The sequence below is a fragment of the Oncorhynchus gorbuscha genome, linkage group LG14 (genome assembly GCF_021184085.1).
Source record: "Oncorhynchus gorbuscha isolate QuinsamMale2020 ecotype Even-year linkage group LG14, OgorEven_v1.0, whole genome shotgun sequence".
Lineage (NCBI taxonomy): Eukaryota > Metazoa > Chordata > Actinopteri > Salmoniformes > Salmonidae > Oncorhynchus > Oncorhynchus gorbuscha.
The window spans coordinates 52,045,341-52,072,493 of record NC_060186.1 but is presented as its reverse complement, the minus strand read 5'-3'; the positions used below and the strand labels follow the sequence as shown (position 1 = coordinate 52,072,493).

At 47.2% G+C, this 27,153-nt stretch overlaps 1 protein-coding gene across 1 annotated transcript in view; it reads left to right on the top strand.

Annotated features, from left to right (window-relative positions):
* Positions 1-27,153, top strand: part of LOC123995073 (afadin-like) — a 125,473-nt gene that overhangs the window by 74,122 nt on the left and 24,198 nt on the right. The window contains 12 exon segments of the mRNA XM_046298374.1: positions 1,083-1,152; positions 4,569-4,660; positions 5,183-5,244; positions 7,525-7,730; positions 8,908-8,928; positions 12,323-12,468; positions 14,615-14,709; positions 15,037-15,302; positions 15,582-15,725; positions 16,149-16,347; positions 16,663-16,766; positions 18,942-19,022. Coding sequence (XP_046154330.1) covers positions 1,083-1,152; positions 4,569-4,660; positions 5,183-5,244; positions 7,525-7,730; positions 8,908-8,928; positions 12,323-12,468; positions 14,615-14,709; positions 15,037-15,302; positions 15,582-15,725; positions 16,149-16,347; positions 16,663-16,766; positions 18,942-19,022 — 1,486 coding nt within the window.

The window sequence follows — 27,153 nt, the reverse complement described above, 5'->3', positions numbered from 1 at the left end:
ATAATTCCATTGCTTTGAACACTAATGGAAATCAAATGACACCAATGTAGTTCAAACACAGACTGTGGTTTGCATGATGTATGAACGTTTGTGATTTAAAAGGCTTTTTGACTGAATAAGTGGGTACACAGTTATCCTGTGCCCTATGGTCAATTACACAGCTTTCAGTGAGGGCTACTGTCACGTTATCCTCAGGGCAGACAATATGGCTATGTTTCATCATGGGGCAGCATGGGAAATTCTAAGGTCTTTTCTTAAGAACAGACAGCTCTCTCACACAGCCACACTGTGTGGCTCCCAGCCTGTCATTGCATGTCACCACTAATGTGGTTAGCTGGATTTAATTCAAGTGTAGTGCAAGAGTATATTTAGATAAACATGTTCTAGTCATTCATTTGCAGTGATAAGGCCAATGAAAGGGAATTTCTGGCTTTCTGTTGGTTGTCCCAGTCCTGGGATGGCAGAGTGCGTGTGTACGTACAGCATGTGACTGTGTGTGTGCATGTTTATATCAACTCAGGTCATTTCTTCTCTGTAATGGAAGTTCCCACCGCCTTGTGGCAGTTCTGTTCCTGATCTTATTGATGCTCTCTGTCCCTCTCTCTCGCTCTCCCCGTTCTTCCCTCTCCCCGTCCGTCCGTCTCTGTCCCTCCCGTCCGTCTCGTCCCCCGTCCTTCCGCCTCTCCCGTCCGTCTCTCCCCCCTGTCCATCCGTCTCTGTCCCCCCGTCTGTCTCTGTCCCTCCCCCGTCTGTCTCTGTCCCTCCCCCGTCTGTCTCTGTCCCTCCCCCCGTCTGTCTCTGTCCCTCCCCCGTCCTTCATCTGTCTCCCGTCCGTCTCCTTCATGTCTCCCGTCCGTCTCCTTCATGTCTTCCGTCCGTCTCTCCCCCTGTCCGTCCGTCTCTCCCCCCTGTCCGTCCGTCTCTCCCTCCTGTCCGTCCGTCTCTCCCTCCTGTCCGTCCGTCTCTCCCCCTGTCCGTCCGTCCCTCCCCCCCTGTCCGTCCGTCTCTCCCCCCCGTCCGTCCCTCGCTCCCGTTCTGTCCCTCACTTTCTCATTCTCTCTCTCTGTCCACCTTTCACGCAGGAGTGTTTCTGAGACTACCTTTGACCTGCAAGGGGACATTCACAGTGGGACGGCCCTCCCCGCCAGCAAGGTACATTAACTACCCTGGTCCTCTGTATCAATGTGTGTCCATACAGTTGAAGTCAGAAGTTTACATACATGTTAGCCAAATACATTTAAACTCAGTTTTTCACAATTCTTGACATTTAATCCTAGTAAAATGTCCCTGTCTTCGGTCAGTTAGGATCACCACTTCATTTTAACAATGTAAAATGTCAGAATAAGTGTTTTTTTTTGTGTTTTTTTCTCTCCCCCCCAGCTTTTATTTCTTTCATCATATTCCCAGTGGGTCAGAAGTTTACATACTAATAGAGTATGTTTGGTAGAATTGCCTTTAAATTGTTTAACTTGGGTCAAACGTTTCGGGTAGCCTTCCACAAGCTTCCCACAATAAGTTGTGGGAATTTTGGCCCATTCCTCCTGACAGAGCTGGTGTAACTGAGTCAGGTTTATAGGCCTGCTTTCTCATACACGCCTTTTCAGTTCTGCCCACACATTTTCTATAGGATTGAGGTCAGGGCTTCGTGATGACCACTCCAATACCTTGAATTTGTTGTCTTTAAGCCATTTTCCACAACTTTGGAAGTATGCTTGGGGTCATTGTCCATTTGGAAGACCCATTTGCTACCAAGCTTTAACTTCCTGACTGATGTCTTGAGATGTTGCTTCAATATATCCACATTATTTTCCTACCTCATGATGCCATCTATGTTGTGAAGTGCACCAGTCCCTCCTGCAGCAAAGCACCCCCACAACATGGTGCTACCACCCCCGTGCTTCACGGTTGGGATGGTGTTCTTTGACTTGCAAGCCTCCCCTTTTTCCTACAAACATAACGATGGTTATTTTGAACAAAAAGTTATATTTTTGTTTCATCAGACGAGAGGAAATTTTTCCAAAAAGTATGATCTTTGTCCCCATGTGCAGTTTCAAACTGTAGTCTGTCTTTTTTATGGCGGTTTTTGAACAGTGGCTTCTTCCTTGATGAGCGGCATTTCAGGTTATGTCGATATAGGACTCGTTTTACTGTGGATATAGATACCTTTGTACCTGTTTCCTCCAGCATCTTCACAAGGTCCTTTGCTGTTGTTCTGGGATTGATTTGTACTTTTTGCACCAAAGCACGTTCATCTCTAGGAGACAGAACGCGTCTCCCTCCTGAGAGGTATGACTGCTGCGTAGTCCCATGGTGTTATACTTGCGCACTATTGTTTGTACAGATGAACGTGGTACTTTCAGGTGTTTGGTTCATCCTTATGAGGAATTTCCAGACTTGTGGAGGTCTACAATTTTTTTCTGAGGTCTTGGCTTCTTTTTATTTTCCCATGATGTCAAGTAAAGAGGCACTGAGTTTGAAAGTAGGCCTTGAAATACAGTGGGGCAAAAAAAGTATTTAGTCAGCCACCAATTGTGCAAGTTCTCCCACTTAAAAAGATGAGAGCCCTGTAATTTTCATCATAGGTACACTTAAACTATGACAGACAAAATGAGAAAACAAAATCCAGAAATCCACATAGTAGGATTTTTTAATGAATTTATTTGCAAATTATGGTGGAAAATAAATATTTGGTCACCTACAAACAAGCAAGATTTCTGGCTCTCACAGACCTGTAACTTCTTCTTTAAGAGGCTCCTCTGTCCTCAACTCGTTACCTGTATTAATGGCACCTGTTTGAACTTGTTATCAATCTAAAAGACACCTGTCCACAACCTCAAATAGTCACACTCCAAACTCCATTATAGCCAAGACCAAGGACACCAGAAACAAAATTGTAGACCTGCACCAGGCTGGGAAGACTGAATCTGCAATAGGTAAGCAGCTTAGTTTGAAGAAATCAACTGTGGGAGCAATTATTAGGAAATGGAAGACATACAAGACCACTGATAATCTCCCTCGATCTGGGGCTCCATGCAAGATCTCACCCCGTGGGGTCAAAACGATCACAGGAACGGTGAGCAAAAATCCCAGAACTACACGGGGGGGACCTAGTGAATGACCTGCAGAGAGCTGGGACCAAAGAACCAAAGCCTACCATCAGCAACACACTACGCCGCCAGGGACTCAAATCCTGCAGTGCCAGACGTGTCCCCCTGCTTAAGCCAGTACATGTCCAGGCTCATCTGAAGTTTGCTAGAGAGCATTTGGATGATCCAGAAGAAGATTGGGAGAGTGTCAAATGGTCAGATGAAATATAACTTTTTGTTAAACTCAACTCGTCGTGTTTGGAGGACAAAGAATGCTGAGTTGCATCCAAAGAACACCATACCTATTGTGAAGCAAGGGGGTGGAAACATCATGCTTTGGGGCTGTTTTTCTGCAAAGGGACCAGGACGACTGATCAGTGTAAAGGAAAGAATGAATGAGGCCATGTATTGTGAGATTTTGAATGAAAACCTCCTTCCATCAGCAAGGGCATTGAAGATGAAACGTGGCTGGGTCTTTAAGCATGACAATGATCCCAAACACACCGCCCGGGCAACAAAGGAGTGGCTTCGTAAGAAGCATTTCAAGGTCCTGGAGTGGCCTAGCCAGTCTCCAGATCTCACCCCGATAGAAAATCTTTCGGAGAGAGTTGAAAGTCTGTGTTGCCCAGCAACAGCCCCAAAACATCACTGCTCTAGAGGAGATCTGCATGGAGGAATGGGCCAAAAATACCAGCAACAGTGTGTGAAAACCTTGTGAAGACTTACAGAAAACGTTGACCTCTGTTATATACCCTTTGTTGGCAATGACAAAGTATTGAGAAACTTTTGTTATTGACCAAATACTTATTTTCCACCATAATTTGCAAATAAATTCATTAAAAATACTACGTGATTTTCTGGATTTTTCCCCCCTCATTTTGTCTGTCATAGTTGAAGTGTACCTATGATGAAAATTACAGGCCTCATCTTTTTAAGTGGGAGAACTTGCACAATTGGTGGCTGACTAAATACTTTTTTGCCCCACTGTACATCCACAGGTACACCTCTTTTTGACTCAAATGATGTCAGTTAGCCTATCGGAAGCTTCTAAAGCCATGACATAATTTTCTGGAATTTTCCAATCTTTTTAAAGGCACAGTCAACTTAGTGTATGTAAACTTCTGACCCACTGCAATTGTGATACAGTGAATTATATGTGAAATAATCTGTCTGTAAACAATCTGTAAACAATTGCTGGAAAAATGACTTGTGTCATGCACAAAACTATAGTTTGTCAACAAGAAGTTTGTGGAGTGGTTGAAAAACAAGTTTTAATGACTCCAACTTAAGTGTATGTAAACTTCTGACTTCAACTGTATACCCCAGGTCGGGGTCGCCATTCCACTTTAGTCTGTACGACTCATGTCTTTTTTAAAAATGTGATTGCGGTGGGTGTGTGTGTTAGAGGGATGATAGTGCCATCAGCATCATTGTTGGGCTGCAGAACATTCCATCATACTGTGTATTGCTGTGTCATTGCAGAGCTCAGGTAAGCTGGATATGGAGCGTTCAGCCAACGGCAGCGAGAGAGGCATGGTCAAACCCATGATCCGCGGGGAGCAGCAGGATGGCAGGTGAGACACACAAATCTGCAATCTCCGTTGTAGTCAATTAAATCCTAATAGTTCGGTCAACTGCTACTAGAGCCATCTATGTGTTTGTTGTGGTGCTGCCTAGAGAGCATAACATCATAACTCTGTCACGCTCTGCCTGTCAGACACCTTAACTCCATCTGCACCTTGTGAGCCAGCCACAGCTCAATTCTCCTCACTGAGCTGTACTGGGTCCCCTCATCAATAATACAGACAGACCACTGAGTTGTACAGGGTCCCCTCATCAATAATACAGACAGACCACTGAGCTGTACTGGGTCCCCTCAACAATAATACAGACAGACCACTGAGCTGTACTGTGTCCCCTCATCAATAATACAGACCACTGAGCTGTACAGACCACAGAGCCTGGTACATACACTCACACACCGATATCTACGGAAACACACACACACCCCTGGAGAGGTGGGCATCGGTGGACAGCGGGGTGAACGGGCCCGACTTGTGCTGGTTCACTGAGAACCACCTCTGTCCTCCCCTCAGGTCCCAGGACATCCTGAGCCCAGAACTGACGCTGCCGGCCAGCATCGAGTTCAGGGACAACTGTGAGTACTGCAACCACCTTTTGTTGTGGCTTTCTCTCGCTTTGTGCCCTTCTTCCCCTTCCTCTCTTTCTGATACTTGGTGTGTAGTAAAAGTCATGATAACATAACTCTATGGGCCCATCCACACTCCATCTGAGCGATGCTTTCAGTGTCTATTTTAAACTGGAGGTCGTACCATAACTGCACTTAGCTAGTGTCTGAAAGATCAATGGGTGGAAAGTATTGGTTCATCGTCTGCTGCTGCTGCTAACTGGCTTTTACTGTTTTATTGAACACGGTCATGTTAACATTGAGTGAGAAGGTATTATGTAAAACTACGCACATTGTTAGACCTTAGTACCATAGAGGTTATATCTGTATGAATGCCTACTGTGAGCTGTGTCAACTGATGTGGTCTCTCTAGCGCTCTTGCTCTCCAGCGCCATCTCTTGCTAGCCTTAGCGCTATCGTACTAGCCCTAACGCTAGCATGGTAGGGCTAGAGCGAGCTGAAAAAGGAGCCGTTGGGCCTTCGCCAATTAGTGTTTTTTGTTTTTCCTCTGGGTTTAATAAGTCAACAATTTGAACATGTAGTAATTTCTATCAGTTGTGAGGGATATTTCTCACATTAAAGGAGAAAGTGCCTCTGTTTCTACCTCCCCTGTGGTGCAGTGACCACATACACGCTCCTCTTTGGGTAGCCATTTCTTTTTGTCTGCTGGTTTCTATTGCCAATTGGTAGTCTCTCAGCCTGTACTTGGGAAGGATCTGTCTCTTTATCTCTCTCTCTGTATTTATCTCTTGTCTCTCGCTCGCGCTCTCTCGCTCGCGCTCTCTCGCTCGCGCTCTCTCGCTCGCGCTCTCTCGCTCGCGCTCTCTCGCTCGCGCTCTCTCGCTCGCGCTCTCTCGCTCGCGCTCTCTCGCACGCGCTTTCTCGCTCGCGCTCTCTCGCTCGCGCTCTCTCGCTCGCGCTCTCTCTCGCGCTCTCTCTCGCGCTCTCTCTCGCGCTCTCTCTCGCGCTCTCTCTCGCGCTCTCTCTCGCTCTCTCTCGCGCTCTCTCTCGCGCTCTCTCTCGCGCTCTCTCTCGCGCTCTCTCTCGCGCTCTCTCTCGCGCTCTCTCTCGCGCTTTCTCTCGCGCTCTCTCTCGCGCTCTCTCTCGCGCTCTCTCTCGCGCTCTCTCTCGCGCTCTCTCTCGCGCTCTCTCTCGCGCTCTCTCTCGCGCTCTCTCCTCCATTCGTCTCGCGCTCTCTCCTCCATTCGTCTCGCGCTCTCTCCTCCATTCGTCTCGCGCTCTCTCCTCCATTCGTCTCGCGCTCTCTCCTCCATTCGTCTCGCGCTCTCTCCTCCATTCGTCTCGCGCTCTCTCCTCCATTCGTCTCGCGCTCTCTCCTCCATTCGTCTCTCGCGCTCTCCTCCATCTCTCTCCTCCATCTCTCCCCTCTCTCCTCCATCTCTCCCCTCTCTCCTCCATCTCTCCCCTCTCTCCTCCATCTCTCCCCTCTCTCCTCCATCTCTCCCCTCTCTCCTCCATCTCTCCCCTCTCTCCTCCATCTCTCCCCTCTCTCCTCCATCTCTCCCCTCTCTCCTCCATCTCCCCCTCTCTCCTCCATCTCCCCCTCTCTCCTCCATCTCCCCCTCTCTCCTCCATCTCCCCCTCTCTCCTCCATCTCCCCCCTCTCTTCCCTCTCTCCTCCATCTCTCCCCTCTCTCCTCCATCTCCCCTCCCCTTCTAATCAATAGGGAGCGTAACCCAAGTTTGCTCTGTGAATGACATGTATCACATGGGAGAATCATTACAACTTCATGTCAGATGGGCTTTCTCTCCAGCCTTCGGCATATCTTTATTAATTTAAGCCATTTTAACTGCCTTTCAAGCTCTTTCATATGCCGAACATTGTTTGTGGACTCTGCAGTCTTGGGCCCGGCTCAGTCAGTCGTTGTATATTTGGAGTTTTATGAGCTCATGTGTTTGGCTAGGGAGCAGAGAGAGCAGAGGCCTTTGATTTCCAATAGAGGGGGTTTGCTCTCTCACATCTGTCACAATGCACTACAAACAACCCTTGCTGAGGAACCGGGAAGACGGGGTTTGGGGACAATGTTATCACAAAGCACATCTGAGTCCCTACTGTAACAAGCTCACACACAGACTCCTGGGTGAACCTGTAGCTAGTTAGTTTCTTTAAAGCCAGACTGATATTACCTGTGTGACCTATGTCATGTAAACTCACACCTTATCCCCTCCTGTCTGTCTGCCTGTGTGTGTGTCTGCCCGTGTGGATGTCACCTGTCTTGCCCCCTCCAGCCGAAGATGCCTTTCTGTCGGCTATCATCAACTACACCAACAGCTCCACGGTGCACTTCAAGCTGTCCCCTACCTACGTACTATATATGACCTGTCGCTACGTCATGTCCAGCCACTACCGGCCCGACGTCAGTCCCTCGGAACGCACTCACAAGGTCATAGCCATCGTTAACAAGATGGTGAGCATGATGGAAGGAGTCATCCAGGTGAGTCCACCCTGCCTCCTCGCTCTCTCCTTCTCTTCTCCTGTTTTTAAATCAGCAGGAACTTCATGGTTGATTCCACTACCCTCTAAATGCAGAGTACCAGGACCGGTAGTAGTAGTCGTAGTACTGGTAGTAGTAGTCGTAGTTGTAGTACTGGTAGTAGTAGTCGTAGTTGTAGTACTGGTAGTAGTAGTCATAGTTGTAGTAGTCGTAGTACTGGTAGTAGTAGAGTTTCTCTTGCAAAGTAATCTCTTAATTTATTCATCCAGGTCCTTTCCAGAGAATATTTTGTATAGATGCAAATCCCACGTTGTGTTTGTCTGTCTGTCCAGCGTCTCTGTGTCCCCCTCCATAATGATTTAAACAAGGCATGGCCCTTTAAATGAATTCACTGGAAAACACTGAAATACAGGGTCCTTGTGGTGTTCCAAAAGCCCTCTCAGCCAACACATAAAACCCAAATGCGTAGCAGGAACACCCATACTCTGGGACACCAACCCTGGAGTTTTGTGAAAAGCCAAAATGGTCCAAAACAATAAAACCCAGTAGGTTTTGACTGACTCCACATAACACCGTCCATCTCCGAGGAAGCGAAGATGTGTGGTTGGTCTGGTCCCTAAAGACACAGTCTCAACTTCCATGTAGAGTGTAGTCTGTTTTGTTAATAGATGATTATCTGTCTACACACTAACAGTGTCTGAGACGCACGAACACACCAGGAGCTTTAGGGAAATCTCCCCATGTCTGCTCCGCGTGAGTCCTACATGAATCAGGATTACAGTCGTTAAATCCGGTTTTTAAGGTGCTTTTCATCCAGATGATTTTGGAAGTCCAAGTCTTAAACCTCCGTAAGGGACATTTGGATATTTAGGCTGAGTTCCTTAAATAATCACATCTGCACACAAGCCTCTGCCTCCTACAGGAATACATCATTTTGGATACATGCAAAAGTATATGCTGCCAGTTTTTAGCAGCAAACGCTCATAACTTAATCACAGGAGTTAATTTAATCAAAAGAGCTCATCACTTTTTGTTAACGGAACATCCTAAGTTATAGAGATTTATTGTTGTGTGTGTTTTGTTGACATGCCTGTGTCAATCTCTGTCCTTGGCTGTTGTTGACAGTCTCTCTCTGTCCTGTGGGATGTGTCTGTCTCCCCTCCCCTCTCTGTGACAGGAGATTCCTGAAGGGGCCCAGGTAGGACACCTAAAGCTCGGGGGGAGAAGTCTCTCTCTTACCTCTCTCACGCCGTCTCTCCCTCTATCGGCTCAGTCCTCCATGCATCTTTTCTCCATAGCAGAACCCCCCCCCCCCCCCCCCCCAAACCCTCAACCAAACCAAACTGCCAAATAATCCCTCCTCCGACAGCTGGACTCTAAAACGCCAACATAATAACCCTCATTCAGCATTCAACCTGGAACATGTCGTACTAAAAACAACCCCAACCAATCTTTCTGATTGTGGCAACATTTTAATGAATTAATGTCATGTGACCTCTCCTGCTTTACTGCACTTCAGTGTGGATGAGCGACAAAACCCCGCTGTTCTTTTGCTGAATTTTTCCCTTGACATTTTTTTAAATTTGACGTCTGTTTAACGTTGTTCTTTTGGATGCGTTCTGTTCTGTGGCCGTTCTGAAAGGGTGTTGTTGTCGTTTCGTTGCGGGGATAGACAAGTGTGGAATACACAGGGGCCAGTGCCGGCCGAGACACGTTGGGCGGACCTTGTGTATCCCTTTTTTCTTTGTGTCAAGGGGACATGGACATGAACTCATCACACAGACCAGACACTGGGCTCTGAAGCGCTTACTGCAGCCTCATAGGTTTCTCTTGATCATCTCTGCCAAATGTTAGAGATGTTCAAGAACAGCTTTACAGGGTAAAATACAGTGCCTTCAGAAATGATTCATATTGCTTGACTTAGTCCACATTTTGTTCTTACAGCCTGAATTCAAAATGGATTAAAGTGATTTTTCTCACCCATCTACACACAATACCTCATAATGACAAACTGAAAACATGTTTTTATAAATCTTTACAAATGTATTCAAAATTAAATAGAAAAATATCTTAAGTAAATATAAACACCCCTGAGTCAATACAAATTACAATCACCTTTGGTAGCGATTACAGCTGTGGGTCTTTCTGGGAAAGTCAGAGCTTTGCAAACCTGGATTGTCCAATATTTGCACAACTTTTTTCATAATTCTAGAACTTCTTCCATGTTGGTTGTTGATCATCGCTCGACAGACATTTTAAAGTCTTGCTTTTTGATTTTTTGTCGATTTTAAGTAAAACCGAACTATGCTACTCAGGAACAGTCGATGTTGTGTTTGTAAGCAACATCACTGTATATTTGGCCTTGTGTTTTAGGTTATTGTCTTGCTGAAAGGTGAATGTGTCTGTTGTAAAAGCAGGCCGAACCAGGTTTTCCTCTAGGATTTTACCTGTGCTTAGCTCTATTCTGTTTCTTTTATCCTAAAAAACTCTCTAGGCCTCGACGATGATGAGCATACCCATAACATGATGCAGCAACCACCATGCTTGAAAATATGAAGTGGTACTCAGTAATGTGTTGTTGGATTTGCCCCAAACAACACTTTGTATTCAGGACATAGTTCATTTCTTTGCCACATTTTTCTGCAATTTTACTTAAGTGCCTTATTGCAAACAGGATGCATGTTTTGGAATATTTTTATTTGTCACAGGCTTCTTTCTTTTCACTTCTTTTGTGGGGTAACTACAATGTTGTTGATCCATCCTCAGTTTTCTCCTGTCACAGCCATTAAACTCTAACTGTTTTAAAGTCACCATTAGCCTCATTTTTATTTTTATTTATTTCACCTTCATTTAACCAGGTAGGCTAGTTGAGAACAAGTTCTCATTTGCAACTGCGACCTGGCCAAGATAAAGCATAGCAGTGTGAACAGACAACACAGAGTTACACATGGAATAAACAATTAACAAGTCAATAACACAGTAGAAAAAAATGGGCAGTCTATATACAATGTGTGCAAAAGGCATGAGGTAGGCGAATAATACAATATTGCAGATTAACACTGGAGTGATAAGTGATCAGATGGTCATGTACAGGTAGAGATATTGGTGTGCAAAAGAGCAGAAAAATAAATAAATAAAAACAGTATAAAAACAGTATGGGAATGAGGTAGGTGAAAATGGGTGGGCTATTTTCCTATAGACTATGTACAGCTGCAGCGATCGGTTAGCTGCTCGGATAGCTGATGTTTGAAGTTGGTGAGGGAGATAAAAGTCTCCAACTTCAGCGATTTTTGCAATTCGTTCCAGTCACAGGCAGCAGAGTACTGGAACGAAAGGCGGCCAAATGATGTGTTGGCTTTAGGGATGATCAGTGAGATACACCTGCTGGAGCGCGTGCTACGGATGGGTGTTGCCATCGTGACCAGTGAACTGAAATAAGGCGGAGCTTTACCTAGCATGGACTCATGGTGAAATCCCTGAGTGGTTTCCTTCCTCTGAAGTATAATAAATAAAATCATGCTTAAATTTCTGCTTTTAAACACAAAAAATATCTACTAATAGGTGCCATTATTTGCCAGGCATTGGAAAACCTCCCTGGTGTTTGTGGTTGAATCTGTTTGAAATGTACTGCTCGACAGGGGGACCTTATTATCTGTATGTGTAGGGTACAAAGATGAGGCAGTCATTCAAAAATAACATTAAATACTATTATTGCACACTGAGTGAGTCCATACGACTTGTTAAGCACATTTTTTACTCCTGAACTTATTTAGGCTTGCCATAACAAAGGGGTTGAATACTTATTGACTCAAGACATTTCAGCATTTCATTTGTAATTAGTTTGTAAAAAAATATATTTAAAAAACATAATTCAACTTTGACATTAAGGGGTATTGTGTGTAGGCCAGTGACACAAAATCTTCATTTTAATCCATTTTAAATTGAGGCTGTAACACCACAAAATGTGGAAAATGTAAAGGGGTGTGAATACTTTCTGAAGGCACTGTACATGAGGACTGAGCTGAATGTCCATCCCAAAAAAATATTGTTTGTATACTGGTTGATGTAGAATATTTTGGCCTGTGCAGAGATGGATGCTGCTAGAGTGAAGTAGAGGCTATTTAAATCAGAGGACTGGCAAAGAACTGCTAGAAAAGACAAGTTGAATGAAATTCCCCCTAAACGATATTCTAAGGTCAGTTTACCCCAAATGGTTCTGGTTAGGATTGGGGAGGGTAAACTGAACTTAGATCTGTGCTTATTCCGTGCCACTTGTGCCTGGAGTGGTACAGAAACTGCCACTGTAATATGCCAAAGAGCCTGTTAATCCAGTAGCCAACTCTGCAAAGGGCCCTTCCTCCAAAACTAACCTTGAAGTCAGGGACCTGTTCCCCTCTGGGAGAGGCTGTAGCTTGGGGCCAGTGTCTGGTTCTGTGGGTCTCGGGTGGGGTGTCTGGCACAAGTCTATCCCTGGAGTGCTGCTACTGCTCATGTCTGAGAGAGTGACCCCTCTCTGTGTTATACCCTGCCTCTGATCCCTGCTCTCGCTCTTTCTCTCTGTCCTGTCCTGCTCTGTGATTGGTGTATTCCAGAAGCAGAAGAACATCGCGGGGGCCCTGGCCTTCTGGATGGCCAATGCCTCAGAGCTACTCAACTTCATCAAACAGGACAAGGACCTGTCGCGCATCACACTGGACGCCCAGGACGTGCTGGCACACCTCGTCCAGATGGCCTTCAAGTGAGTGACCAGACTTCCTCCCTACGCTCTGGCCCCTGTCTCCTTCCTAACCCTGTGCCTCTCTAGTTTAGTTTGGTGCTCCTGTCGAACCTTATACTACCTCTGCCTTGTCTCTGCTCCTGCCCCATTATGTACTTCTTACCCTGTTACCCATGTCTTGCCTCTTTTCCTGTCCTAGTCCAAGCTGACCTGTCCTTATACCCTCCCTTCTTACCACTCCCTATAGCGCTATGATTCCCTCCTTGTTCCTGCCGCTCCTCTGATCCTTTCCTTGTCCTCATTATCCCGTCCGTGACCTAAACACAAGGCTTTAGGTTATCCTGCTCCCAGCTGTGTCTGTGTGCTGACCAAGTGGTGCAGCAGTCCCACACCGTGCTGTGTACGCCATCAGGGCTAACGCAAAACACATGTGAGCCGCAGGAAACCTTCCCATTCATGGTAATGCGATAATTGGGAAATGATGAAGCAAATTATAGATCCAAATGTGACCTTCCCTGCCACTGCTGTCATTGACTCTCCTGCGAGAGAAATCAAAATCTAGGCGTCTGCTGCTCGTGTTGTAGATGGCGCATTGCTGTCTGTGCCAACTTCTGCCTGACCTCAACCGTGAGCTGTTGACCTAGCGTTTTATTCATGTTGCCATGTTTTATATTGCTTCATCTCAGACCATGTGAGGATCTGGAGAAAGTGGTATTTCTGGAGCCATTGTGTGGATGCAGGAAGTGGAGTGGTGAATTTGTGGAATGTCCCAGGCCTGGCTTGTATTGGCCAGGCTGGGGCAGGGCTGGATGTGCCTGGGGAGAGGTCCCAGTAAAAACACAGTAGTTTTAGACTCTCCACGGCCCTCGGCCCTCTGTTTCCCCTGCTCGCCACTCCCTGGAATAGTCAGCTGAAAACTGCTGCTTAATGTCCCCAGAGTAGATCAGAGTGATGGCTGAGCTGGCCAGACTGCAGGTGTATGGTGGTATTCCAGGAGAAGTCCCCTTAAGGCTGCAGAGCAGGGGAAGTCCCCTTAAGGCTGCAGAGCAGGGGAAGTCCCCTTAAGGCTGCAGAGCAGGGGAAGTCCCCTTAAGGCTGCAGAGCAGGGGAAGTCCCCTTAAGGCTGCAGAGCAGGGGAAGTCCCCTTAAGGCTGCAGAGCAGGGGAAGTAACCTTAAGGCTGCAGAGCAGGGGAAGTCCCCTTACGGCTGCAGAGCAGGGGAAGTCCCCTTACGGCTGCAGAGCAGGGGAAGTCCCCTTACGGCTGCAGAGCAGGGGAAGTCCCCTTACGGCTGCAGAGCAGGGGAAGTCCCCTTACGGCTGCAGAGCAGGGGAAGTCCCCTTACGGCTGCAGAGCAGGGAAGTCCCCTTACGGCTGCAGAGCAGGGAAGTCCCCTTAAGGCTGCAGAGCAGGGGAAGTCCCCTTACGGCTGCAGAGCAGGGGAAGTCCCCTTACGGCTGCAGAGCAGGGGAAGTCCCCTTACGGCTGCAGAGCAGGGGAAGTCCCCTTACGGCTGCAGAGCAGGGGAAGTCCCCTTACGGCTGCAGAGCAGGGAAGTCCCCTTACGGCTGCAGAGCAGGGGAAGTCCCCTTACGGCTGCAGAGCAGGGGAAGTCCCCTTACGGCTGCAGAGCAGGGGAAGTCCCCTTACGGCTGCAGAGCAGGGGAAGTCCCCTTACGGCTGCAGAGCAGGGGAAGTCCCCTTACGGCTGCAGAGCAGGGGAAGTCCCCTTACGGCTGCAGAGCAGGGGAAGTCCCCTTACGGCTGCAGAGCAGGGGAAGTCCCCTTACGGCTGCAGAGCAGGGAAGTCCCCTTACGGCTGCAGAGCAGGGAAGTCCCCTTACGGCTGCAGAGCAGGGAAGTCCCCTTAAGGCTGCAGAGCAGGGGAAGTCCCCTTAAGGCTGCAGAGCAGGGGAAGTCCCCTTAAGGCTGCAGAGCAGGGGAAGTCCCCTTAAGGCTGCAGAGCAGGGGAAGTCCCCTTAAGGCTGCAGAGTAGGGGAAGTTTGTTTCTGCATTTGTGTCTGTCTTTTGTGTTTGTGTGTCTCTCTGTGCAAGTGAACATGTGCAAAGTTTGGTTCGCGTAGTTGGCCGTATATGCATTGTGTGGGTCTTTGTTTGTCCATATCCATGTGGACTATTCAGAACCAATGTGTTGTTGTTGTCTCAGGTACCTGGTCCAGTGTCTGCAGTCTGACCTGAATAATTACATGCCTGCGTTTTTGGATGACCCAGAGGAACAGAACCCTCAGAGGCCCAACATAGGTGACTCACTTCTGTTCATACACTGGTACTCTTACTGTGTACGTTAACTACTGTCAACCAGGTCACAGTGGGGGGGGGGGGGGGGGGGGGGGGTTCTGTTACCAGTGCATTTACAGCCAAACAGAATGTCACTCAGTTTGGTTTTGAAGACTGAGCCCTCTAGTGGAGATGTACTGTATAATGTGTTAATACTGGAACTGAAACGTTGATAGAATTTCTTCTACTTCTTCATGTTCCCTATGGACTTTAATGGTATTAGACCCAAGGGTCAATGCTGACTTCACTAGTCCTGATGCCCCCCCCCCATTCCTTATTCTCCTCTCACAGAGGACGTTCTGCACACCCTGACGGGCGCCATGTCGCTGCTGCGCCGTTGCCGTGTCAACGCGGCGCTGACCATTCAGCTGTTCTCGCAGCTCTTCCACTTCATCAACATGTGGCTGTTCAACAAGCTGGCGATGGAGGCCGACTCTGGGCTGTGTTCACACTACTGGGGAGCCATCCTCCGCCAGCAGCTCAGCCACATTGAGGCCTGGGCAGAGAAACAGGGCCTGGAGCTGGCCGCCGACTGCCACCTCAGTCGCATCGTACAGGTAGGATCCATCCTACCATTGTCCCGGAAGGCACATCCTGACAGGGCTGTTAGATACCCACTGTTTTTCATACCACGACTTACTGTATGCCCTTTCACCGCCAAAGATTACTTGTCAAGTGGTTTCTGTTGAAAAACACTTGTCAGCAGCTCTGTATGGTGCTTAAGGGGTCTTCGGGACCCTGCCTAAGGAAAGTTGTAGGGGAAGCCATTCAGTGTGGACCACAGGTCACTGTAAATCGTGTCATTAATAGCACTCTGTCCTGCTGTTCCTCCCCAGGCTACGACTCTCCTCACCATGGACAAGTACTCCATGCAGGACGTGCAGAACATCCACAACACCTGCTTCAAGCTGAACTCCCTGCAGCTCAACGCCCTCATGACCAACTACCACTGTGCTCCCGACGAGCCTTACATCCCCCCCGTAAGACATGACGACACGCATCTCTATTCACACACACACACACACTGCTCTATTCACACACTATAGTTACATTAAGTGACTATGAATGAATGTCTCCGAAGATGAGAAATAGGGGGTTGCGATTTGAAGCATTGCTTAACACACATCTCCTCCTGTCGTTGTAATGCGTTGTCCTGTACATTTTGGGGGAACATTAGCTAAGCTCTCCACTTGACTGATCTTCATAGCTCTCCTCCCCCCAGGTAATGTTGCTGATTCTACACGGGGGGTTTTTGAGGGAACATTCAGAGGACTATTAGACACTTAACTGTCTGCTCGAACGAAACCCTCATTGGTCTATCTCGTGTCTCTAACTAGACCCTCAGTGGTCCGTCTGGTGTCTCTAACCAGACCCTCATTGGTCTATCTGGTGTCTCACAATAGGAGCTGATAGACCACGTGGTTGCCGTGGCAGAGAACACGGCAGATGAACTGGCCCGTAGCGACGGCCGAGAGGTCCAGCTGGAGGAGGACCCCGACCTGCAACTGCCCTTCCTACTGCCCGAGGACGGCTACTCCTGCGACGTCGTGCGCAACATTCCCAACGGATTCCAGGAGTTCCTGGACCCCCTTTGTCAGAGAGGTACTTGTGTCGAGGAGAGAGAGAAAAAACACGATTGAGTTCCATTCCGGGAATGTCACACGGGTTGTGTTCTGTCGTTGGGAGCCAATCAGAGGCTGAGCTGGCCCGTGTTTGTTCTGTTGGCAGTGGAATGTAGTATGTAAGAAGAGTCTAGAAGACTGGAGAGCTGTTTGCGCCTGTCCTTTTCATTGTGTTTGCTTATGAGAGAGAGGGAGGTGTATTCCTAGAGCAGTTTGTGCAACCGTGCGACTGTAGTCTCAGATATGTCGTAAGTAGTAGAAGAAGATGACTGTGGTTTTCTCTTGTCCTGTGCAGGATTCTGTCGGCTAACCCCTCACCCCCGCTCCCCTGGGACCTGGACCATCCACTTTGAAGGAGCCGACTGCGACAGCCACTTCTTTGCAGACAACTCCGACCTGGTAGGTGTCCCACAGGACGTTACAACTGTAGAACAATGCAAGGCAAAGACCATTTTCTTGATGTATGGCCATGCGGAGTAGTGGCTAGTCGTCATGGCCATGCGGAGTAGTGGCTGGTCGTCATGGCCATGCGGAGTAGTGGCTGGTCGTCATGGCCATGCGGAGTAGTGGCTGGTCGTCATGGCCATGCGGAGTAGTGGCTGGTCGTCATGGCCATGCGGAGTAGTGGCTGGTCGTCATGGCCATGCGGAGTAGTGGCTGGTCGTCATGGCCATGCGGAGTAGTGGCTGGTCGTCATGGCCATGCGGAGTAGTGGCTGGTCGTCATGGCCATGCGGAGTAGTGGCTGGTCGTCATGGCCATGCGGAGTAGTGGCTGGTCGTCATGGCCATGCGGAGTAGTGGCTGGTCGTCATGGCCATGCGGAGTAGTGGCTGGTCGTCATGGCCATGCGGAGTAGTGGCTGGTCGTCATGGCCATGCGGAGTAGTGGCTGGTCGTCATAGTGCTAAGTCACTAAGTGCAGAGGGAATAGGCTGCTGCTTTGAACTGTTTTATGATACTTAAACATGTTTGTTACTCACCGTGTATGTTTGTGACGATGTTTTGGCACGGCTCCTGCTTTATGTAACGACCGTATGGACAGCCTTAATCTCCCATACTGCAGTCATGTAATCACTGCTCTACTCTACCCTATCACTCACTCACTCACTCCTGCTTGATTTCAGTCAACACCAATTACACCAATTAGTGACCGGGGGCTGTGGAACAGCAACAAATGATACCCTTCTCCTCACACTAATCACACAAAACCCCCTAAAATCCACCGCTTCCTACATAATTGCCCTTTTCCCCCAGCTCTCCTTCTTCATGCTTTAAACCCCAGGTCAGCTCAGGGTGGGCGTCAGCCCCCACAGTAGTGACGGGACCGGGGAGAGGGAGGGCGTCCAAACCGTTTAGACACCGCTGAGGTTCTGATTAATGGCTTCTTGGTTGTGTGCCAGGAACCCCCGCCTCATGTTACCACCGCCTTGCTCCAGAATCACTACTGTAGTGTTCCATGATGTTCTCATATTAACAGCCATTACAGGGTTAATCAGACACACCAGAGACACACAGGGGATCCCTGATGAGAAGAACAATCGGGTGTATTCATTTGTTGGATTCCGTTGCAAAAAAAAAAATTGGTCAGTTCCCAAAACGTTTTCTCGTTTTGCTGCAGAAATGGTTTATTCCAAAATGTTTTGCAACAGACAAAATATTTTTTCATTGGAATTCAACAATAAATACACCCCAGGTGTATAGGTTTCCCTGATCACTAGTCCAGACAGGAGGTGTAACTGTTGCTAGCCTAGTGCAGTCAGACTGTTTAGAAGAGCGGCTGTGGTACTAAAACTCAGGAAGCTCGCTCTCTCTGAAAAACTCTCATTGGCAGGTGTTTATGAGTTAGTCTCTTAACTGCAAAATTGCTATTGCCTGAATGAATGCATTGTTTCCTCATTGTAGCCAGCTGACCCCTGCATCACCATTGCCCTGCCCTCTAGCACTTGGTGAATCATTCCAATGGCATTCAGAAAGACTTGTTCTGCACCACATCACACGATGAGAAATGCAACCACAGCCCTGTTACTTAATGTGGCTTTGTGTCCTCTCTCGTTGTCTCTGAACTATGTGGCAGTACAGCATAGCTCTTCAGCTGAGAGAAGAGTTGTTTGTGTCTTTGGGGCTGTTGAGTCTCAATGTGTTCAGTGCCAAAGGGAGGAGAGGCTGTCTGTCTGTGTGCCTCTTTGTGTGGGAAGCACTGCTCTCTCGCTTTCACTCTCTCTCCCGCCCTGCTTCCAGGCAGCCCTCCTTTTTAAATGAGCCCATTGAGAGCCTCTGGAGCCAAGCGCATATGGCTTTCATTCTTGACTCCTCTCCAGCACCCGCCGTTTCTCACTGCGGTCACCCCAACCCGGCGCTCTCTCTGTATGACGACCCTGCTCTGCTCTCTATCCCCCTGCTTCCTCCTCCAGAGCCTCATTCCGCGAGAGGAGCGTCCCAGAGAGACAGCTCAGAGTCCTTTAGAAGCCTGACTGACCAGCTGACCGGATCCCACCGTTGACACCAACTGCATTCCAGCTAACCCAGTTGATAAGATTTTTCCTGAGCTAAAATTGCTCTCTCTTCTCGTTGCAGCAAATGCGGAAGGAACCGGAAGTTGTGACGGTCACCCTGAAGAAGCACAATGGCATGGGCCTCAGCATTGTGGCTGCCAAGGTAAGACATCTCTTAATCGTGTACTTTAGTATTTAGGCTAAACGTTTTTTGTCGGTACACACTAGTGCTCCTGGAAGAGGTTTGTGACTCCCTGACTGGAAGGGAAGTGCTATCTGAGCCATGTGAAAAACAGACTCTACAGAAACAAGCCAGAAACATTGAATTACATTTGTTGTGTCCATGCTTGAGCAGACTTACTGCCTAGTGAACACATAAATAATCCAAATGAAGCCCTTATCTCAGCCGTTGTCAAGAGGCCTGCCTGCTGTTGCCTCAAGGTTTTTTGAGTGTGTCCTCATTTTCGAGTCCACAACAATGCCAGTGGAACATGCTGTTTCTAGCCGTGTGGATGGATGTAAGAGCCTTACATTTTCCTGCTTTAACTCTGGATAATGATGGGATGACAGAAAAGAGATCGGCAGAGCAGGCAGCCTTTTGTTGATCGTGTGTGTGTGACTAAGCGACTGTCATGGTTCCTCTACCTGCAGAGTTAGCTCACTGTTCTCTCTGATCTCAGCACTCTGAGGGATGTTTTTTACTGAAACAGATCGCTCTTTGTTTCTGTCCGTCTGTTTGGCAAACATTCAAATTGGAAGTCAAAACCGCAGTAAGCAAATTTGTCTTCCGACTGACAGTTTCAGCCGTCCCTGGTCCTAACCATCATGTCCTAGTGTTGGAGGAAGCGGAGCAGGGGGGGGGGGGGGGGGTGTTGTTTTCAGACACTGGTTTTCCTCACCTTTTGGTCCGACTGCTAACGACTAACCGTAATAGGTTCTTTAACTAAAGCGTCGTCATTTGCAGTGGGGAATTAGTTAGTTAACATTTTACCCAGGCGGTGTTGGCCTGGGTACTGACCTGCAGCTGGCCCAGCTTTAGCCCAGTTCTGACCCGGGTTTGGTCTGTGTGTCTTACTGGGCTTGCCAGAAGACTGGGTGTATGAGAGGAAGAGGAGGTTGTGAATAGAGGAGGGAAAGGGGGGGACCTTCATGAACTGTTTATTTTCAAAGCAAAGTTCTGGAGTTTGAGGTGGCCACATCCCCTGTGTTTTTACTGCTACTTTCAACCTGAGGTGGTGTGTAAGACCATGACGGATGGGGGGAGCGGCGGGAGGGAAGGAGAGAAATGGGAGGGGTAGAAGGTAGGCACAAGGCAGAATGAGAAAGAAAGACAGAGTAATGATAGATTTGCCTGGTGCAGAACACACAGCTGGGAAGTTTACCCAAACTTTTGCAGAGTAGCGGGGGCTAGCGCTGGTGGACTGGTTACGTAACCGTCTGGATATGGTATTTCCTACTCCGGCTAGCTGCTGATATTTGCCATATGGGTCCAACGGTAAGATGTGGAGTAGAGATATCTTTCACTCGCTGCTCCACACCTAGTCTCTCCTTCGTTAGCTGCTTAGTTTTGTTCTCTGTGAGTACATCTGGACTGTGATCTGCCCCTTGTTGCCCGAGCTCCAGCCGGCGCTAGCCGAGTGGGAACTATCTTCACCATGTGGTTCTCTGTGGTTGGGAGGAAGGACCAGTCCAAGTTGGTAAGTCTCGATGCTGACTTCTCTTGGAAACGAGGGTTTAAGCATGCCTTGTATGGTGTGAATGCGTAGAGGTGTGGGCAGGACCGCAGCAGGGGAGGAGGAGGTTGAGGGTGTGAAGATACAGGAAATAGAAGGGGACTCCAGTATATGCTCCTGTTCTACTCGCTGTAACCTTCCATATCTGACACCTTGGTGTTCTTTTTCTCAAGTTTACTTCTCAGTGGGAGTTCAATCTTTCACAGTTGCTCGTTTCAAATGTGTGAGACTGTAAATAAACGTCCAGCGCGGACCGGTTCGTCACGTTGATATGACCCACTATGTAAGGGACCTAAGACCGATCATATCTAAGAGCTATTTCCCCAGTTAGGGTGCTGCAATGCACACACACAGGCCAGAACTTCAACACGAGGACCCCCAGTTGGGGTGCTGCAATGCACACACACAGGCCAGAACTTCAACACGAGGACCCCCAGTTGGGGTGCTGCAATGCACACACACACACAGGCCAGAACTTCAACACGAGGACCCCCAGTTGGGGTGCTGCAATGCACACACACACACAGGCCAGAACTTCAACACGAGGACCCCCAGTTGGGGTGCTGCAATGCACACACACAGGCCAGAACTTCAACACGAGGACCCCCAGTTGGGGTGCTGCAATGCACACACACACACAGGCCAGAACTTCAACACGAGGACCCCCAGTTGGGGTGCTGCAATGCACACACACACACAGGCCAGAACTTCAACACGAGGACCCCCAGTTGGGGTGCTGCAATGCACACACACACACAGGCCAGAACTTCAACACGAGGACCCCCAGTTGGGGTGCTGCAATGCACACACACACACAGGCCAGAACTTCAACACGAGGACCCCCAGTTGGGGTGCTGCAATGCACACACACACACAGGCCAGAACTTCAACACGAGGACCCCCAGTTGGGGTGCTGCAATGCACACACACACACAGGCCAGAACTTCAACACGAGGACAAGAGCTTGGTTTTTAGTCTTTGTTTGTTTTGTAGATGCTGGCGCAATAGTGATGGAACCATAGAAGCTGCTTTACAATGGCTAGCTGGTTGAATACAACCCCTGTGGTTTCCCCAACACGGTCCTGGGGACTCCCCCTGGGTGCATGTTTAGGTTTTAGCCTCCTTCCCACTGCTTTGTGAAGGACTGTTTTTTAATGACTTAATTAGAGCCGTGCTGTGTGTGTGTCCTGCAACTTAAACGCTTCCTTTCTGACAGACAAAGAGAGGTGCATGTTATTAAATGACAAAATGAAAGACTTGAATAGCATCGAAGGAATGAGCGAGAGATGGATTGTACAAAACACCCCCTTCTGACCCAGAACCATGTCTGTCAAGACCCCGTTTAATAGAAAAGCACACGAAGCACCTAGTGGCCTATAACCATCACCACCACACACCCCCAGACAGAGGGGCGAAGACACGGCTCTGTGTGGTCTCCACGAACCCAAGCAAGCAGGGCAGAGCCCCCCCACCCCCTTTTGCCGCACAGACACAGGCGTCTGACTCAACAGTGAGGGAAGCACACTGGAGTCATTTAGACCACAGCCACATGTCAAGATATTCCCCTCTGCTATTCGTTGATTATCAGATTAGTGTGGTGCCGAACTGTGTACTGTGAATTGTTTTTAATATGGGGTCACACAGTGTCTGTCACAGAGGTGGCTCATTCTGATGATGGAACTGTCTGACCCACTTGACCTCGGATCCAAAGAAACATTCTCTTTGCTCAATTCAATGTCATCACAGACGGGCCGTTCTTCTCGAAGGGAAAAATATGTCGTCTCAGTCGTGCGAGATTGTTCTGCTACTTGTTCCATGCTTCTCCTGTCTTCAGTCCGATTGCGTCGCCTTTAAGAATGAAGTGTATTGATGGAGCTATTTCCCCAACAGCATGGAGGTCAGATTGACCACCTCGGAGCTGTGGACAAATTGTCTTGAGACAGAGATTTGTGTGTGTATATTATAAACTCCCTCAGGACTCCAGTCCAACTATTGTCTCCTCTGGTAAACTCCTGTGGCAGGAAACTGCAGACCATAGTATGGCTTTGAGATATATGCAGGAATGTACACACATACACCAGGGTATCCGTTAGCAGGCAATTGACGTAAATAAAACTGTTGTCGGTCAAAATAACTGAGGGGGGGGAAAATCCCATTTAATTTTTACATTTTTTATTCATCGATGGAAATACATTTGACGTCATCCTTATCGGTGTATAGGTTAATATGCATAATTGAGTGGAATTAAATTGTCCGGTGTGTATTTTCGCATTTTTATTTATCCAACCCAGCTATCACACGCACACAGCATACAGAGCCTATTTTCAGCGGGGTTTCTCCCTGCAGCTCGTCAGCTGGTTTCTGTGCTCTTGTCAGCCCATTCATTGCGCAACAATTCTATATGCTTTCGCGTGTTTAACTGTTTTGATGCACGACATTATCAGGACCGAGAAACCAGGAACATGCTCATTGCTCACATTAAGCGCTCCAAACAAAAGACGATGGGAAAAAATGGACAACTCTCTTATGGTTATGAAATGAACTCAAAGTGTAGCAGGTTGTGAACTCCATAAACTACGTTTCCACTCCGAGAATGACAACCGTAAATGACTAATACATGCATTGCCGTTTTTCGCTTTGTCCTTCTGGGGTATTGTGTGTAGATTGATGAGGAACATTTTTAATTGAATCCATTTTAGAATAAGGCTGTAACGTTACAAAATGTGTAAAAAGTCAAGTGGTCTGAATACTTTCCGAAGGCACTGTATGAAATGGCCAATTGATACGCATTTTTAATAAAGGGCAAACAATTCACACAATTAAACAATGAATGTGCAAGAATTTGTGGAAGACTGTTGAGCCATTCTGGATAGAGGCTCTCCTACAGTGCATCTTTGCCACACACCTCTTGCCTTTGTTTTGAAGTTATACTCAAGACCTAGGCCTGTTTCCACGCGTGTTGCCCAAATGGGCAAAGGCGTACGAGATTATGATTTGAAACAATTCAGTAAATTTCTTTTAATAGCTAATGATCCTTGATTCCTCTTTGACTAAGTCATGCTTTCTGGTGAAGTATTTTATTTTTTGTGTAGACAGGAGTAATTATATCATTATGGCAAATTTGTTTCCATTTACTTCCCTATTGGACTCGCCGCTATTGGCATTTTCCGGCACCACATTTTCCTAACAGAAACTGACATATCCACAAACACAGAATGATTGCCGGTTCAGTGCAAAGGACAGTTGTGTGGCAGAGTCTGATGCCTTGGCTCCAAATTCCTATAGAGCAGAACTGGGTTACAGTGCACTCATGGCAGGGCGGGACGGGAGAGCTGTTTGTGACTTACAGCCAACACATTCATCTGACTGGAGTAAAGTTTATTCACTACTGTACAAGGGTGTGTGTGTGTGTGTGTGTGTGTGTGTGTGTGTGTGTGTGTGTGTGTGTGTGTGTGTGTGTGTGTGTACAGAAGTGATATGTCTCTGGATTGTACTAGGACTGTGTCCTTACTGGACCCTACCACCACAGTGGAAATGTGCTCATCCTCAGATCATAACACCCGGTGAACTGAGCAGCTATTACTTCGTAAGGGGGTCATTTCCCTGCCCCACCCTGTTTACCATATGGTCTGCTGTTAGTGGTGCAAGTCAACACACTTAGGACAACATTTTCTGTCTGTAAAATAGCTCTTGCAGTGTGCGAAATTGTGGAGTTCTTTCCAAGCTCAACCATAACATTGAAATAGATGGAAAGCATTTAAGGCTCTTTGGAATACGGCAGCTTGCTAGTCATCTTCCATCGTTTCTATTATGCATTTTAATTGTAAAGAGCTTGGATCTCTCCTCTGAACATGCCGTCTCCAGTCTCTGAGACGTGACTAGACTTGTTAGCTGTATAGCAGTCTGTAGTAGTCTCATTTTGAGGCTCTCGCAGCCCCAGCTGTCTGGCTCCAATCCCCAGGTGTGATGTGTGCCACGCTCTGACTCCACACACAACTCCCCTCAGTTTTGGGCGAGGCGTGTAGCGTGACTTCAACTCGACACGTCCAACACCCTCCGATATCCTGACAGTTAACAGGGTCGTAGCTAGCTACACACGTGCTCACCATAATGCTACAGTGCGTCAGCTTCCTCTCCTTTACTAAAATCAATGTTAGGGTCTTTAGGTGTTTTAGGTAAGGAGGAAGGAGGTTTTAGTGAGAGCGGTGGGATACGTGTTGGATGAATGGGTATTACGCCACCTTTTAAGCAGGTATAAATACTACCCAGTATTCTACTACACTAGCCAGCCCTCATACTTAAAAACGGTAGCAATTAGAGCTCTCGTTAAAGCACTGCAGAGTTTTATTCATGGACTTTATAGACCTCTGTTACATGTGTTTTGCCAGGCTGAGCCTATGAACTTGTCGGGCTGATAGGCCAAGGTGGGGTAGGGGAGCCCTGATGCTTCTTGCTCGCTCGCTCTCTCGCTCAATTCAATTTGTTTTATTGGCATGACGTTACAATGTACATATTGCCAAAGCTTACTTTGGAGATTTACAATATTAACATAATAATATTATGGACATGTGCAGGTTGGTTGTAGTGGTCTGCCAACCCCACAGCTCTCTGCGCCTATACTCATCAGTGAGGTCTATGAAACACTATAATTCTTTTAGATTTTTTACATTTTGTCTTAAAATGCAGCTCTGTCTTGGGTTCAGCTGGGGTGCAGTGGTTGCAGAGCCTTTCCTCTACAGGGAGCCAAGTTTTCCTGTGTCTAACCTTCTCAATGGCAAGGCTGTGCTCACTGAGCCTGTACTTTGTCAAGGTTTAGTAACCATGGTCAAATAGTTTGCCATGCTACGGTATACTGGCCAGATAGCACTGCATTTTGTTTGTTTGTTTTTCTCAATAAGTCATGTAGTATTTTTTGGACTGTGTTGTAATTTGGTTTATTCTGATTGATTGGATGTTCTGGTCCTTGCATGCTGACCACACTGCTCGCGTCGTGTGCAAAATATATTTTGACATCTGTTATTCAATTATTGCACCCACACTGCTCGTGCGCGTCAACGAACGTCTGCGTTGCCACGGGCTAAAATAGAACTCCTTTGTATATCTGACGCAGATCGTGCTGCACGTCCTGCCTCTCCCATCTCCTCATTGGTTATACCAATGTAAGTTTAGATGCCAATCACCATAAAAGTTCAGAGTTGAAAAAGCCTGGAAGGAGGAGAGATGACTAGAAATTATTCGGTTGACCGTTTTATGTGTGGATTAATTGTCGGAGTGGGACGACCTTGTGCATTTCAGGTAAAATAACGACTCAATGTTTATATCCCAGGACAAATTAGCTAAGAAGTGCAAGCTAACTAGCTAAATTGCCATAAATGTTTAATGCGTTTCGACCTGTTCCCAAATTAATGTTATTAGTTCAGAATTTGTTTTGATATTTTAACCTATGTGTCGTGATTGCGTTTGGTGTAGGGGGACAAAATAAATGTACGCAGCCGGTTTGGGTTCCGTGTAAAATAGAAATAGGTTCTCTTTGTGGATGAATTAGGAGCATATACCCACGTGGGTGATTGAAAGATGAACTGTCATATAAAGTACAAAGAAGAAAAAGAAGCCTGAAGGAAGGAGGAGAGCTGAAAAAATGAATTCCTTTCTCATTTGTGGATGAATTGTCTGACTAGAGGACCTTGTGCATTTCAGGTAAAATAACAACCCAATGTTTATATCCCAGGACAAATTAGCTAGCAACAGCAAGCTAGCTAAATTGCCATAAATGTTTCATGCTTTTTGACCTGTCCCCAAATATGAATATAATTGGTTCAGAGTTTGTTTTGATAATTCAACCTGCGTGTCCAGATTGCTTCTGGTGTGGGTGAACAAAATCAACGTGCACACGCGTGTCTGTTTTTGTCAGCATGTTAGGCTTCAGTGTGTTAGTAAAATAGGTTTGTGAACTCAGGGACCAGCTGGCTGAGGGAACTCTTTTCTTTGCTCAACTCTTGGCATTGCAGAGCTTGATAATGATATGAGTGGGGGTCACGGTATTTTAGATGTTTCCAAAACTTAATTGCTCTTTTTTTAAATTATTATGAGTGGTTATTGGCCTAATTCTGCCCTGCATGCGTTGTTTTGTAGTTTTCCTCTGGACATGGAGGAGAATCTTACAGAACTCTGCATGCAGTGTTTCAATGGGGTGTTTATCCCATTGGGTGAAATCTTGTTTTGCATGTGGACCTGTCATAAAGTGCAATTGGTTCAATGACACATTTTAATTAAATTTGAAACCTTGTTTTTAATGGCATAGGTTGCCCTGCGTGAACTCGTACATTTATAATGCTACAGAAAACCTTCCCTGGGTTACTGTTCACACACATGCCTCTGTAATTATTAGGGTCAAATGTATCTCCGTTCTAAAAGATTGGGGCTATAAATCCTTGATTCCAGATGTCAGGGAAATAACCTACACTCAGGATCAAATTAAACCGTTTGAATATAGCCATTTGAAATCTGTCTCTCTCTCTGTCAGTTAGAACTCCCATTTCCCTCACATCACTCCTTTATGTA